A 15,514-nucleotide genomic window follows, 5' to 3' on the forward strand; every position below is an offset into this window, starting at 1 on the left:
CAAGTTCCTGGTACTAAAATATCATCAGCACTGTCTACAGTACATGTCAGTCTATATACATATATATATATATATACATATGTATACATATATATATATATATATATATGTATATATATATGTCGAAACAATTTCCCCTTGGGGATGAATAAAGTATTTCTATTCTATTCTATTCTAAGTTAATGTATGTTATAATTTGGTGCTATAACATTACAGTTTTGTATGAAGGGTTTAACAATGTGAGTTATTAACGACTGCAGTGATTCTCATGATTATGATGCACAGATAACTTTTGCTTTAGATTTTGAGCTTGGGTTTTTACAGATCATATTTTTTTTATCAATTCACATTGAGCAAGACTGTGAGAGAAAATTCTAATCTTCAGCCAACTTTAAAGGATTAATTCACAGCTGCAACGATGAATGTTTATTAAAACTGGATCATCTATGTCGTAGAAATGTGAAATAATATTTGAATTCAGTGCCTTCTGGGCTGAGAAAGGCAAAAAATGTGTTTATGGCTCATGTAGATGAACAACAACAACTCATGCCTCACTGCCCTGCGAGGCACAGCCTTGGGCCCCGCCCCCTTCTTACTGAGTGAAGCCATGGACTACTATAAGAACTGGATAGAGCTCCGCCCCCTCTGCCTTGAAGACAGTTTTTTTCCCGCGGCCACTAATACACACCAAATAATACTCATGAGCCCCAAAAAGCAATTTTCCCATTGAGCACAATAAAAGAGATGCCTGTGAAAGTGTCCACAGGACACCTGGAGACATGGACACAGGCTTTAATAGATCTTTATATTCTATATTTTTAATCCATGGAGTTTCATATTTGTAAAGGCCATAAAAAAGCCCAGAAAAATGGTATTTCCCAGAGTGATGTCACAGCAAAGCGTGGGTGGATGTGACTCACACTCTAAGAGGCTGCCCAGGTGCAACTCCTTCTAACTGTACTATATCTGATTTCCCCATTTCCAATCATAACAATTTCAACTTACAATGACACAGAGCTAACCGGCTCCATCACCTTCAGAAACATTATTCAAATTCAAAGACTTTTATTGTCAGTTTTTCTTAAGTACAGGACATACAGAAACACCGAAATACCGTTTCTCTTCTGTCCTCACCACTGAAGTTTAAATTAGACTATAAAAATTTGAATATAAAAGATTTCAAAAAAGAATAATTTAAAAAGAAAACTAGGTGGTAAGACCTAAACATTTAGGGGACAATAGTACAACAGTAGAGCAAAAAGGCAGCTCTCTTCCCTCCTCATTCCCACAATGTAAACAGTGTCCGCCATCTTCGCTAACAGTGCTAACAGTGCTAACAGGCTCCTGCTCTGCAGAGTAAACTGAGATAATAAAGACAATAAATCTTTGAACTTCACTCATCACTGAGTCCAGAGGTTCCATCATCGGTCATCAAACATCTTTGTAACAAAGACATCCTACCTTGTTTGTCAATGTTGATGATGCTGCAGTTAGTCTGGCTCCAGGAGCATGAGAACACTGCGCCTCCTTCAGTGATGTCAGGCTGGCTGGTGTTAGCTTTTGGAGCCCCGATCACAACACTGACACTAGACAGAAAAAAAAGACAAAGTATTATTCTAATCTGAGAAGAGAGAAAAAGACAAAGTATTATTCTAATCTGAGAAGAGAAAAAAAGACAAAGTATTATTCTAATCTGAGAAGAGAAAAAAAGACAAAATATTATTCTAATCTGAGAAGAGAAAAAAGACAAAATATTATTCTAATCTGAGAACAGAAAAAACAAAACATGTATGTATATATATACATATATATGTGTGTATATATATATATACATATATATGTGTGTATATATATATATACATATATATGTATGTTTATATATATACATATATATGTATGTATATATATATATATATATATATACACTGTATATGCTGCAGGGTATTGTAAGCCCAAGTGATCGATCATTGATCATTGTCACGTCACAGGTTGTCACAGGTCACTTCCAGGTTACGCAACCTTTGGGTCACGTGACTTGTGTTAGATGGAAAATGAATGATGATGAATGGATGAAACGGGAAACGCTCTTATTTTTTTTCCATTTTTCATTTGAACACAATGTTGGAAATTGGGGAAATGAAATGAAATTGGTGTCATTATCCTTTCTTTATTTTTCATTTTATTTTGAAAAACTAATGAATGACTGATACACAGACTGGTCATTTCACTGATCTGATGAAGAAGAAAGGCTGTGTCATGGGCAATGTGGCTCTGCAGCTACATTAAGTGCATGAGTACAAAATAAAATGAGCGTTTTTATTGTAAATGCACATATCTTTCCTGCTATGATAGCTGCTGCTGCTGCTGGTGGTGGCTTTAAGCATTTAACCAGATGCTTTATGAAGAAATGTGTGAGAGGAAGAATAAACAACAAACACACTGTAAACGTGTGTATGGTATCAACGCTTTCAGAAAGCTCAGCTAAAACAGTCTGGACCAGAGAGAATGGCACAGCTTTAAGATGCTGGTGACTGATGGCATTAGCAGAGATCACACACACACACACACACACACACACACTGTGCTCCCCATCCCCCACAAAGAAGGAATGTTTACAGTGCTGGAAAAGCCAGAGGACCCGCCTCCTCCTGTGATCTCCACATGTGGACTTCAAATATAGACCCTGAGTCAGTCAAAGGCAGTCATGATGTAAACCTGACTTTCAACAACAGTCACTTTTACAGTGTAGTTGTATCAGTGTGATGACAGAAGCTTCTTTAACTCACCTCCAGCATGAACATCTGCAAACAGAGGAAGTGTAACCTGTAATTTTCACTTAAAGACTTATGATGCATCGCTGACTGCAGTTACATGGCCACATTATTCAATCCTAATTGTAGGTCTGACTTGATTTATCTGCAACACAGACCTATTTATAAATAATTCCCTCATGGTTGAAAGACTTTGTCAACAGAAACAACGTCACATTATTTGTATGCTGAAAACAGGCTCTGTATGTAACGTAACATGTAATGTAACATGTGACAATTGTCTAGAATTAAAAGTTACACACTAAGACCAATGTTCTATAAAGTATGAATTAGGGCTGCAAAGATGAATTCATTATTCATACATCCATTATCTACCACTTTATCTTCCACCGGGGGGCGCTGTGCCAATCTCAGTTCAGTTCACCTGTCCATCGCAGACACACACACAGAGACGAACAACCATTCACTCTCACTCTCACACCTATGGTCAATTTAGAGTGACCAATTCACCTAATCCCCATATTGTATGTTTTTATACTGTGGGAGGAAGCTGGAGAACCCGGAGAACACCCACGCACACGGGGAGAACATGCTAACTCCATGCAGAAAGACCCTTGTTCCAACCGGGGCTCGAACCCAGGTCTTCTTGCTGCAAACCACTAAACGAAGCGTGTTGATTGGATCTGCTCTTAAATAATGAAAATGTCTCAACTGTGTTCCAAAACACAAATGTACTTTATTTTCGGGGTGGAGTGGCTCAGTGGTTAAGACCGGTACCCTGTGTGCAAAAGACATCATGGTCGCAAGATCAACTCCACCCCTGGCTGATTGTACTTAATTCCATTGTAAGTCGCTTTGGATAAAAGCGTCTGCTAAATGACATACTTGTAAATTGGACATTTAAACTTGAACTGTAAACAAACACAACACACATGTACACATCATGAGGAGAACAGTTTCAGTCAGATGTTTACGTCGTGCGGTTCGAGCACCTGAACGAGCTGCTTCAAGCCTTCTTTTTCTGCTACAGAGTGCAGGCGTAAATCTTTGTTATCTTGATATCTTGAAGGCAGCCCATGGCCAAGTGGAAAGGGAACTTGACTTGTAACCGGAGGGTCACCGGTTCAAATCCCCACCTGGCCAAAAAGGGCTGGGGAACCCTTGAGCAAGGTACCCAACCCCCAATGCTCCCCGGGCGCTACTCAGTGTGGCAGCCCGGGGAGCCCTGCAGGATTTGACCCATCCTAATTCTAGGATGGGTCAAATGCAGAGGAATACTTTCCCTAAGGGGATTATTAAAATCTTGATAGCCCGCGGAGAATCAGCTGGTAATGTTAGCGATTCCCTCAGTTTGTTTTGTACCGGACGTCTTGTTGACGGAAGCTAACGTTAGCGTCGTGTGACGCTAAGCAAACCGCTTTGGTTTAATCCAGCTCTTTGTCCTGTGTTGTTTAAAATCTGAAATGGTTCCAGACGTCAGATTTAAGCTTGTGAATGTCAACCAGACATAAACATGCCGCTGCTTCATTGTGAGCGACTACTGGGTGAGTATGATTCATACTCATGCCATATGAATCAATATTGCAAAATTTAAATGACCCCTTACCCTAACCAATTGAACAGGTTTAATGTAAGTCTAGGAAGTTTATTATTATTAAATATAAAGTAGGGCTGTTGGAACGAATTTCCGGAGTCAAATATAATTAGAATATTAAAAAAATCTGTATTAATGTGTATTTTGAATTGTTTAAATACATATGTTAAAACGTGGCGACTCTTTCCTCTGCCTATCACGTACGACCCTCGCAGAACAATAAAGTTTTCTGAATCACAACAATCCTAGTTCAGTCAGAAAACGGAGGTCATTACATTACATTACATTACATGTCATTTAGCAGACGCTTTTATCCAAAGCGACTTACAATAAGTGCATTTAAACATTTGGGGACAAACAAGAGCTAGAAGTAAGTAAGAGCTTCAAGTAAGCCAAACTATAAAGTGCTAATCGTCGTCTTAGTCAAGGTAGAGTCGGAAGAAATGTGTTTTTAGTCGGCGGCGGAAGATGTGGAGGCTTTCTGCTGTCGGGATGTCGATGGGGAGCTCGTTCCACCATTTGGGAGCTAGGACAGTGAACAGTCTCGAGTTCTGTGAATGCCTCTGCGATCCTCTCAGTGAGGGGGCAGCAAGCCGGTTTGCCGATGCAGAGTGGAGTGGGCGGGCTGGCGTGTAGGTTTTGATCATGTCCTGGATGTAGACTGGACCGGATCCGTTTGTAGCATGGAATGCAAGCACTAGAGTCTTGAAGCGGATGCGAACAGCTACAGAAAGCCAGTGAAGGGAGCGGAGGAGTGGTGTAGTGTGTGAGAACTTTGGTAAGTTGAAGACCAGTCGAGCTGCTGCATTCTGGATGAGTTGCAGAGGTCGTATGGCACACGCAGGGAGACCAGCCAGGAGGGAGTTGCAGTAGTCCAAGCGTGAGATGACAAGAGCCTGGACCAGAACCTGTGCCGCCTTCTGGGTTAGAAGAGGCCTTATCCAAAGGCCGAGAGAAAGAGAGGAAAGTAAAAGAAGTAGATCGGATGACTTCTCTGACTGGATGTTGAAGTCACCAAGAAGAACAAGTGGTGGGCCATTTTCTGGGATGTTTGAAAGGAGGACATCTAGTTCCTCCAAGAAGTGTCCCAATGAGCCTGGTGGACGGTAGATGACAACAATGATTAGTTTTACTGGGCGAGTTACAGTTACAGCATGAAATTCAAACGACTGTGAAGAGAAGTGTGGCAGTGGGTAAAGAGTGAAAGTCCAGTTGGGGTTGATGAGCAGACCTGTCCCGCCACCTCTTCCAGTGGATCTGGGTGTGTGGGAGAAGGACTGGGCGGAGGAGAGAGCTGCAGGGGTGGCTGTGTTGGAGGGTGTTATCCAAGTCTCAGTGAGAGCAAGGAAGTCCAGGCATTGCTCAGTAGCAAAGCCAGAGATGAACTCAGTCTTGCGGGTAGCTGACTGGCAGTTCCACAGGCCCCCTGCGACAAGGTGTTGGATGTGTGTGGAGCGGGTGGGATAGATAAGTGAGGACAGGTTACGGTGATGCTGTGAGTGATTGTGAGGTTTGTAGTATCTATGAGAAGAGACATGAACAGGAATGGAAAAAATGCACATATGTGAAAGGTAGAAAACACTTGCAGACAGGTACTTAGCCTCGTTAGTACCTTTTAGACTCCGGTTTAGACTCCTTTGTCTTTGTCTTCCTGAGTCTTCGTCTGAAGAGTCTGCCGCTGAAGCTGCCGCTTCAAAGTGAGTGCTGCTTTTTAAAAGACACCTGATTAGGTGCTGATTGGTTGCAGCTGTGTGTCCACTCCCTGTAGCCAATGAAACTTCAGTGAAGCTGATTAGGGGCTGATTGGTTACAGCTGTGTTGGCCACTCCCCTGTAGCCAGTGAAACTTCTCACCTGGTGATGGTGATGGCTCAATAGAAACTATGTCAAAACAGCAACAATAACAACTTTCTCTTTGACCTAGCAGACAAAATATCTTTAAATAACTTTCACCTTAACTAAACAGACAAGTCAAAAGTCACAAAAAGTCAAGCAACCCAGCTAGATACAATAGCAATTAATGAAATAGCAACCAAATAAGAAAGACCTACAGAAGTGATACTTAGCTTAATTCCAGTAGTCCTGTGAGATAACCAGAAAGTCCAAATGCACACTGGTGCACCACTCCTGACCCTCTGAAAAGCCTTGTTGTCTGTCCGTCTGTCTGTTTGTGTTTCCGCACTGCCAACATGACCAACAGAGGCCGACAGAGGCTTGTTGTGTGAATGCTGTGAAGTCTCTGATTGTTTTCAGTGGAACTGAATCATGAGAATCAGCTCATTAGAAACATTAGTTCAGTACTTCCTCCATGACCGGAGCACAGAGTCCGTCTGACACAGTCAGCAGTGCTGTCCCTGAATACACTCCTTTGTTAAATATTCCCTGTTACTGTTGGAGATTAATCCACGTTTTTAGGATTGTTAACTGTCGGCTTGATTCTTGTATTGGACGTCTCTTCCTGTGACAACACTCTGACCAAACAGTACGAACTGTGTGTATCAACGTGCTAATTCACCAGATCAGTGATTCAGCGCTTAATCTGTCAGAAAATCTGTCAGAAAATCTGCCTCAGCAACCACGCCAAACTCTAGATCGGTTATGAAAGACCTGAAATTCCAGAAAATGGAAACTAAACCTTTTATTAAGGACATTTCAAAAATCTGAGTTTAACAGAGGGGTTTGGTGTAAGTGACATCACTGTGGTTCACTTCAGCGACTCGCTGAGTCAGACGGAGTCTGTGCTTCGGTCATGCAGGAACCACTGAACCATTTAGTGAACAAACCTGTTTTCATTGACTCTCCTATGATTTCAAATGTGAATCCAAAACAACACAAATGCCTGAAAAATTACAAATCAAGATAATAATCATAATCTGCAAAATATGCAACGTCAAAATGAAATATCACTCGACATCAGGGGAGACCTGCGACTGACGTATCGTTCTGCCTGAGATTACAGGTGACTGACGTATTGTTCTGCCTGAGATTACAGGTGACTGACGTATTGTTCTGCCTGAGATTACAGGTGACTGACGTATTATTCTGCCTGAGATTACAAGGGACTGACGTATTGTTAAATCTGAGATTACAGGTGACTGACGTATTGTTCTGCCTGAGATTAGAGGTGACTGACGTATTGTTCTGCCTGAGATTACAGGTGACTGACGTATTGTTCTGCCTGAGATTACAGGTGACTGACGTATTGTTATGCCTGAGATTACAAGGGACTGACGTATTGTTATGTCTGAGATTACAGGTGACTGACGTATTGTTAAATCTGAGATTACAGGTGACTGACGTATTGTTCTGCCTGAGATTAGAGGTGACTGACGTATTGTTCTGCCTGAGATTACAGGTGACTGACGTATTGTTCTGCCTGAGATTACAGGTGACTGACGTATTGTTATGCCTGAGATTACAAGGGACTGACGTATTGTTATGTCTGAGATTACAGGTGACTGACGTATTGTTCTGCCTGAGATTAGAGGTGACTGACGTATTGTTATGCCTGAGATTACAGGTGATTGACGTATTGTTCTGCCTGAGATTACAGGTGACTGACGTATTGTTCTGCCTGAGATTACAGGTGATTGACGTATTGTTCTGCCTGAGATTACAGGTGACAGACGTATTGTTCTGCCTGAGATTACAGGTGACTGACGTATTGTTATGCCTGAGATTACAAGTGACTGACGTATTGTTATGTCTGAGATTACAGGTGACAGACGTATTGTTATGCCTGAGATTACAAGTGACTGACGTATTGTTATGTCTGAGATTACAGGTGAGTGACGTATTGTTATGCCTGAGATTACAGGTGACTGACGTATAGTTATGCCTGAGATTACAGGTGACTGACGTATTGTTATGCCTGAGTTACAGCTGAATGACGTATTGTTATGCCTGAGATTACAGGTGACTGACGTATTGTTATGCCTGAGATTACAGGTGACTGACGTATTGTTATGCCTGAGGTTACAGGTGACTGACGTATTGTTATGCCTGAGATTACAGGTGACTGACGTATTGTTATGCCTGAGGTTACAGGTGAATGACGTAGTGTTATGCCTGAGATTACAGGTGACTGACGTATTGTTATGCCTGAGGTTACAGGTGAATGACGTATTGTTCTGCCTGAGATTACAGGTGATTGACGTATTGTTATGCCTGAGGTTACAGGTGAATGATGTATTGTTCTGCCTGAGATTACAGGTGACTGACGTATTGTTCTGCCTGAGATTACAGGTGATTGACGTATTGTTATGCCTGAGGTTACAGGTGAATGATGTATTGTTCTGCCTGAGATTACAGGTGACTGACGTATTGTTCTGCCTGAGATTACAGGTGATTGACGTATTGTTATGCCTGAGGTTACAGGTGAATGACGTATTGTTCTGCCTGAGATTACAGGTGATTGACGTATTGTTATGCCTAAGGTTACAGGTGACTGATGTATTGTTATGCCTGAGATTTCAGGTGAATGACGTATTGTTCTGCCTGAGATTACAGGTGACTGACGTATCGTTCTGCCTGAGATTACAGGTGACTGACGTATTGTTCTGCCTGAGATTACAGGTGACTGACGTATCGTTCTGCCTGAGATTACAGGTGACTGACGTATCGTTCTGCCTGAGATTACAGGTGATTGACGTATTGTTCTGCCTGAGATTACAGGTGACGGACGTATCGTTCTGCCTGAGATTACAGGTGATTGACGTATTGTTCTGCCTGAGATGACAGGTGACGGACGTATTGTTATGCCTGAGATTACAGGTGACTCACATATTCTTACAACATACAACAGGCGGTGTATCTGTACCACTGTCGTCTGATCTCCCCCACCCACACTTCACCCCAGAACAACACGTGATGGTACAACCCCCCTAGTGGTGAGAAGGTCCTCCAGCCACCAGGGGGTTGCACCTGGATATAACACTGGAGGTCACTGCAAAGTCATGTGACACTTCTGAGGAAGATTGCAGGAAGTGCAGTCGTAATTGTCAAGACAAACAAACAAACTTACACGAGCCAGAGAAAAGAACACAGTTTAGAGAAGGGATGGGCATTCCATTAAATGTTTTTATATTAAAAATCACTATTTATATTTATATGAAAATATATTAAAAATGCAATGGAAATACAAAAAACAGCGTGTTTTCCTCAATGACATCTTTATTACAACATGCACTCCTGTGGCAGTTAAACGGGACATATGCACTGCTGTGCTCTAAAGCAGCGGAGCCTCCGTGTCTGTGCTGAGAGCAGGACGACGACGAGCACCACTAACCATGGTCGGACGTGCGTTGTTCAGGTGGTACATAAGTCGTAGCTCGGCAGTGTTGGCAGTGAACAGTTGTGACCTCTTCATGGTTACTTATACCAGTGGTGGGCTGTCAGGGCCAGCAGGGCCTTCTCTGCTGGCCCTGACAATATCAAAAAAGTATATTTTTTTATTATTATTATTATTATTTTAATAATCAAATTAATGTGTGTCTGAAGGTGTCTGAATTCAATTACTTTTTCAGTATGTTATGATTATATTTCCAGAAAGAATATGGTTATTTTTTGTGAAGCTGAGCTGGATTTTCCTGGATGTCATTAAACGCATCATAGCTCTGTGGACCTGCTCTAGTAGCATTGCTGGCCTTTCGTTGAAGCTGCCATTTCCTATTTGGTTATAACTTTGACTGACTTGTGTCGTCAGCCAATCAAAATGTGATGCATAGTGACAGAACGCCCCAGGCCCAGCGATGTGTCTGGCGCTAGCCCCCTGCTGTTGTCATCAACAACGTTTGAACCTTTGGCGGGTTTTGAAGTAAGCTATGACCACTGCATTAACACCACCGATCCATCATGTTTCTGATCTCCTTCGTGTGAACTTTTCACGGCGATCGTTGGGAGAAAAGAAGGAAATTATTTCAAGAGGAAGACCTACACCGAAGAGGTACATCATTTAGTAGGTAGTGTTAATGATAAATGTATAACATTTTTTAGAAGTGGTGAGGACAAAACTGTTGATCATAAATAGTGCCGTGGACGTGTTCCCCGTGTATCTGACGCCTATGCTTATGTGGAAGCTTGTTTTTGTGTCATATGGTGGCTTGTGAAATTGCGGTTGCTGAGTGACATAACGGAAGATGTGGTGGTAATGATGCAGTAGCCTATAGATGCGCAGTGGTGTGCGTACGTGCGCTATGGTTGTTGCAGATCAACTGTCTTGTGAATATAGTCGGTGTTTGTGTGCGTTTTTCTTTTTTTTTTTACTGAAGGCCCTGACTGAAACCCCACAGTACGCTACTGACTTATACACAGAAACTCGCAGTAACTGAGTGGCGTTTTTCTTCAAATATTGTCCCCGTGTGGTAAAATGTTTAATTGCTGCCACAGAGCGAAATTCATTGCATTCCTTCAAGACTCACACTACGCAACAGAACCTGTATTAGTTTTATCATTAAAAGATGAAATTCTTAATGATGGTCGATGAATCATGCCCATCCCTAGTTTACAGTATTAAAATGTGTCAGCTTGAATGAACCTTTTTGGATTAAACTGCACGTTTGTTGTACATGTAAACAACTCTAAACTAGGGCTGCCACGATTAGTCGACTAGTCACGATTATGTCGTCTATTAAAATTGCCGACAACTAATTTAATAAATAGTTGACGCGTCATTTTTTTTACTTTGTTTTCTCTCTCAAAACTGCTGCGGCACCTTCCACTGCCACGCCTGTCTTTCTATCCCTGACACACATGCGCAGTAGTGGTAATCTGGATCAGCCGTGATGTCACCGGACGTTATACCAGACGGGCTCTCTGGTATTATGGCTACACGGCGGCAACGGAGCTCAAAAGTGTGGGAGCATTTTAAGAAAACAAAAGAAAACAGAGTGCAATGCAATATCTGCAAGACAGAACTTGCCTTTCACTCAGCTGTTTGCACTTTATAATTACAATTGTTTGTTGCTACAAGCATATTTCATTAAAGGTTTAATGAACTATCATCTTAATTATCTTCATTTTTAGTTAGCATATACCTTAAACACTTCAAGCTGAAAGCTAATGATTGTTATATAAGAGCAGCTGGATGCTTGTGCGATAAACTGTATGTTATACATTCAATTTACGTATGATCCGATTAGTCGACTAATCCAAAAAAATAGTCGGTGATTAGTCGACTATCAAAATAATCGTTTGTGGCACACGGCTCCCTGCAGCCTCACAGCCCAGTCGTGGTCAGAACACATGACAACCAGCAAAAACAGTCCCATCATCAGGAGAGAACAATTATTCCTGGCAAAAATGAGTTTAGCCAGTGCTAACATCACAGTAATGACTTCATGATGTATCCTCCAACTGCCTCAGGCTGAGTAAAGCAAACTGAGAGACACTTCACCAACTTCCTCATAGGAGAATATGTCTGTGAGCCCTCGAGGGTGTGAGCTGATCACTGAGAATTCATCTTTCATAGACGCAGTGATGTTCATGTAAAAACCATTCAGATTATGTCTGCCACATGCTCCTCTTCAGCAGAAAGTCACATACATCTGAGTTAAACAGAGCTTCCTAACCAGCGCACCACAGCTGTAGAAAGCTGGCTGTGAAGACTGGGTCAGAGGCCTCTGTTTTACAGTAAACTCACTGGAACTGTCTGCCTGTTATCTGGAAGTTAAAACTGGGTCAGGAAATGTTTGCCTGAACTTTGTTGTTCAGCCTTTTCTGACTGCACATTTCAGTGACTCCACAGAGAAGATGCTGCTCTTTTGTTTGTGTCATGAGGGTAAAGTTAAATATCAATGATTCCAAGACCAAAGTCACAATGTAACATATTTGAATTGAATGATGAAGGCAGCAGTGAATCAACAATGCCCGTGTGCTGCTGTCTAACAGTGAGATAAAGCAGCAAAAAAAAACTTTCTAATCTGCCTAATCCTAAACTGCTCAATTACATGCTTCAGGCATTTGTGTTGTTTTGGATTCACATTTGAAATCATAGGAGAAAACAGGTCATGCTGTGATACTGATGGAAACAACAGTTCACTAAAAACATTTGCTCACCAAATGGTTGAGTTGTTCATGACCGAAGCACAGACTCCGTCCGACTCACGAGTCACTGAAGTGAAACACAGTGATTCAGTTCACTACATACACCAAACCCCTCTGTTCAACTCAGATTTTAGAAATGAGTCAGTGAACAAACCACATTGGCCCCGCCCCCTGACACTGGCCTCTGTCTCACAGAGCTGACCTGAACTGTTGTGTTCATTCACTCAAACCAAACCTGTGTCCTCATGTATGTGTCCCTGTCTCACTCAGCAGTTCATCTGTCAGAAACTCTGACTGTACCACAGGGACATTAGCATATTTCTGCTGTAGGTTAAAACCATTCTCACGCACACACACACACACACACACGTCTGTTTTTAATCATACTCAGGCTGCTAGTATGCTCACATGACAGGACCACTGTGTGTATGTGTGTGCATGTGTGTGTGTGTGTGTGTGATGTTGCTTCATAATGTAATGATAGAGGAAACAAATATCAGGTGATAAATAATTTAGCCAATATAGTCTGATCATTTCCAGGTGCGTTACAAAAGGGCAGACACAAAGGCCTGGGGCCCCAAAATAAGAGGGGGCCCCTGCACTGAAATCTATCTAGTTTCCTGAAATTGTCCAGAGGGGCTGTCTGTAGGAATGAAGATGTTATGGAAACAGTGCAGAGTAGACACATACATTATTAACACATATATAGTAATATCACATATAATAAAGTCCAGAAAGACAACGTTTTATAACAACTAAGCTTCCTGTTGTCATACTGCAGACTCTCACTTCCTCGCTGTCAGGTTGTCAGTGGTGCATTAACCTGTTCATCAGCTGCTCTTATATGTTGCTGCCTCATTAGCTTTAATGATGTTCTCTCACTCATTCACACCGTCCTCCTCCAAATCACTTCACATCACAGTCTCCTCATTCTTCATGAAAGTCTCTTTAAACATATTCAACAGATGACACAGTATTGGCCGATATAGGTTTTTGAAATGTATTATCAATTGTCAGCAAACACTTCAAGTCGGGCTGAGCAACATATGGATATTGTATCTATATTGTGACATGAGAACAGATCTGGTCTGGTCATGATAAGCATTGACAATCATCACATTTATTACATTGAATACATTTGTGAAATACAATAAATATGATAAATTAAATATAAACACACTGCAACGACCCAAAACACATGCAGGAGGAGAAACACGCTGCAGATTCAATAACAGAAGTGGGTCTTGGTGATCTAAGTGTTTTATTTTGAAAACCGGACATCAATGTTCTTAAAAATCAGTTTGACTGCAGGGATTTTACTGTAAATCCATTTGTAATTCAGCCGTTAAAATTCAGCGTCAGGTAGTTTGACTACAGAGAAATGAGTGTCAGATAGCTTGACCACAGTCGGATAACCTCTTAATAAAGGTCTTTTAATAAAGTAAGAATTAAGTAGCATCGTAACGGCTGGTCGTAGAGCTGCACGAAAACAAGTGCTCCCACAGACCCGAGCACTTGCGTTTTTGAATATGCTGCTGTTTTCATTTCTACTTGTGTTTTGGGATTTGTGTGTGTTTTCATTTCTGCGTGTGTTTTGGGGTTTGTGTGTATTTTCAATTCTGCATGTGTTTTGGGGTTTGTGTGTGTTTTCTGTCCTGCGTGTGTTTTGGGGTTTGTGTGTGTTTTCTGTCCTGCGTGTGTTTTGGGGTTTGTGTATTTTCTGTCCTGTGTGTGTTTTTGGGTTTGCGTGTATTTTCATTTCTGCATGTGTTTTGGGGTTTGTGTGTGTTTTCATTTCTGCGGTTTTTTTTGGGTTTGTGTGTGTTTTCTGTCATGCGTGTGCTTTGAGGTTTGTGTGTGTTTTCATTTTATTCATTTATTTCTTCTTTTTTTATTTATTTTATATTAGTTTGAGTTGGTTGGACAATTGTGTTGTTACCAGCTTTAAAATGATCTCAGCATCTGTGGATATTGCTATAATGCTCTCTCTACTTTTGAGCCCTTATAATTATCATTTCATACACATTGCATTCAGTCAGCTGGACTGTGACGACAACATGTGTACAGCAGCTGAGAACATCGGGATAAAGACTGCTTTACCTGGACGAGTTACCGAAGAACTCCACTGAATAACCGAAGTAACTTCCCGGCGGTCCGCTGAAAACCAGGCGCGTGTCCGTGTCCAAGTTAAACGCTGCGCATAGCTGAAGCACAGCCGCCACTACGAGTCCGAGCAGCGCGCAGCACTGACGCCGTTTCCCTGCAGGTCCAGGAACATTGCCCATCTCTTCTCTCGTGCGTCTCTTCTGTCATTGAACAGCTTTGGAAAAACACACATCATCTGCTGCGGAGTTCTTCTGTGAGCTGCTGCACAGTCCACAAGAAAGGAAGGACTGAGTCAGGGAGAGAGAGGAGGCAGGGAGGAGGGCTGGGGGGGGGGGTGGGGGGGGATCACTTCAGCCTCAGTCTTTGGGGTGGAGTTTTAAATATTACCAGACAATGTGCTGTACTGCTGCTGGCCCCTCCCTCACCAGGAGAACTGCACTGAGAGAGAGGGGGCAACTTATTTTCCACCCATCATGATGGGGGGGTCAGTTCATCACAGGGACACACAACCATTCACTCTCACACCTATGGTCAATTCAGAGTAACTAATTTCACCTGATCACCATATTGCATGTTTTTGGACTGTGGGAGGAAACTGGAGAACACACACACACACACACACACACACAGGGAGAACATGTTGACTCCATGCAGAAAGACACATGTTCAACAGTTCATGCCTGGGTTCAACCCGCGGCATGAACCCAGGTCTTAACCAGAGCACTAACCACCACACCAACCTTTCAACTGATTTCACTGATGTGCACAAAGGATGGATGAAGCAGGTGTTTTGATGTTGCTTTTAACATAAAGACTTTTTAGCCATTGATTTGTAAACTGGTGGAACAGAGAATAAAGGTTTGTATAATACATGTGCTTCAGAGATAATAATGTTTTAATAACTGTAATAACGGTTTTGTGTTTTGTAAAGCGTCTTTATGTCCAAAAAAGCGCTATATAAGTATGATGTATTATTATTATTATTATTATTATCATTATTA

General features: G+C 41.8%; 1 protein-coding gene across 2 annotated transcripts in view; it reads right to left on the bottom strand.

Moving 5' to 3' along the window:
• The window catches only part of LOC131460397 (integrin alpha-5-like), a 76,178-nt gene extending 61,367 nt beyond the window's left edge, over window positions 1-14,811 (bottom strand). Inside the window, exons 1-2 of one of the 2 annotated variants that reach the window (XM_058630857.1) lie at window positions 14,508-14,811; window positions 1,462-1,586 (exon numbers count right to left, since the gene is read on the bottom strand). In XM_058630857.1, coding sequence (XP_058486840.1) covers window positions 1,462-1,586; window positions 14,508-14,692 — 310 coding nt within the window. In that variant the 5' untranslated portion in view covers window positions 14,693-14,811. Of the gene's footprint in view, window positions 1-1,461; window positions 1,587-12,419; window positions 12,487-14,507 lie in introns of those variants that run through there. The other variant, XM_058630858.1, reaches the window with a different exon arrangement.
• Window positions 14,812-15,514: the final 703 nt, after the last annotated feature.

This window comes from Solea solea, chromosome 6 (assembly GCF_958295425.1).
Source record: "Solea solea chromosome 6, fSolSol10.1, whole genome shotgun sequence".
Taxonomy (NCBI): Eukaryota; Metazoa; Chordata; class Actinopteri; order Pleuronectiformes; family Soleidae; genus Solea; species Solea solea.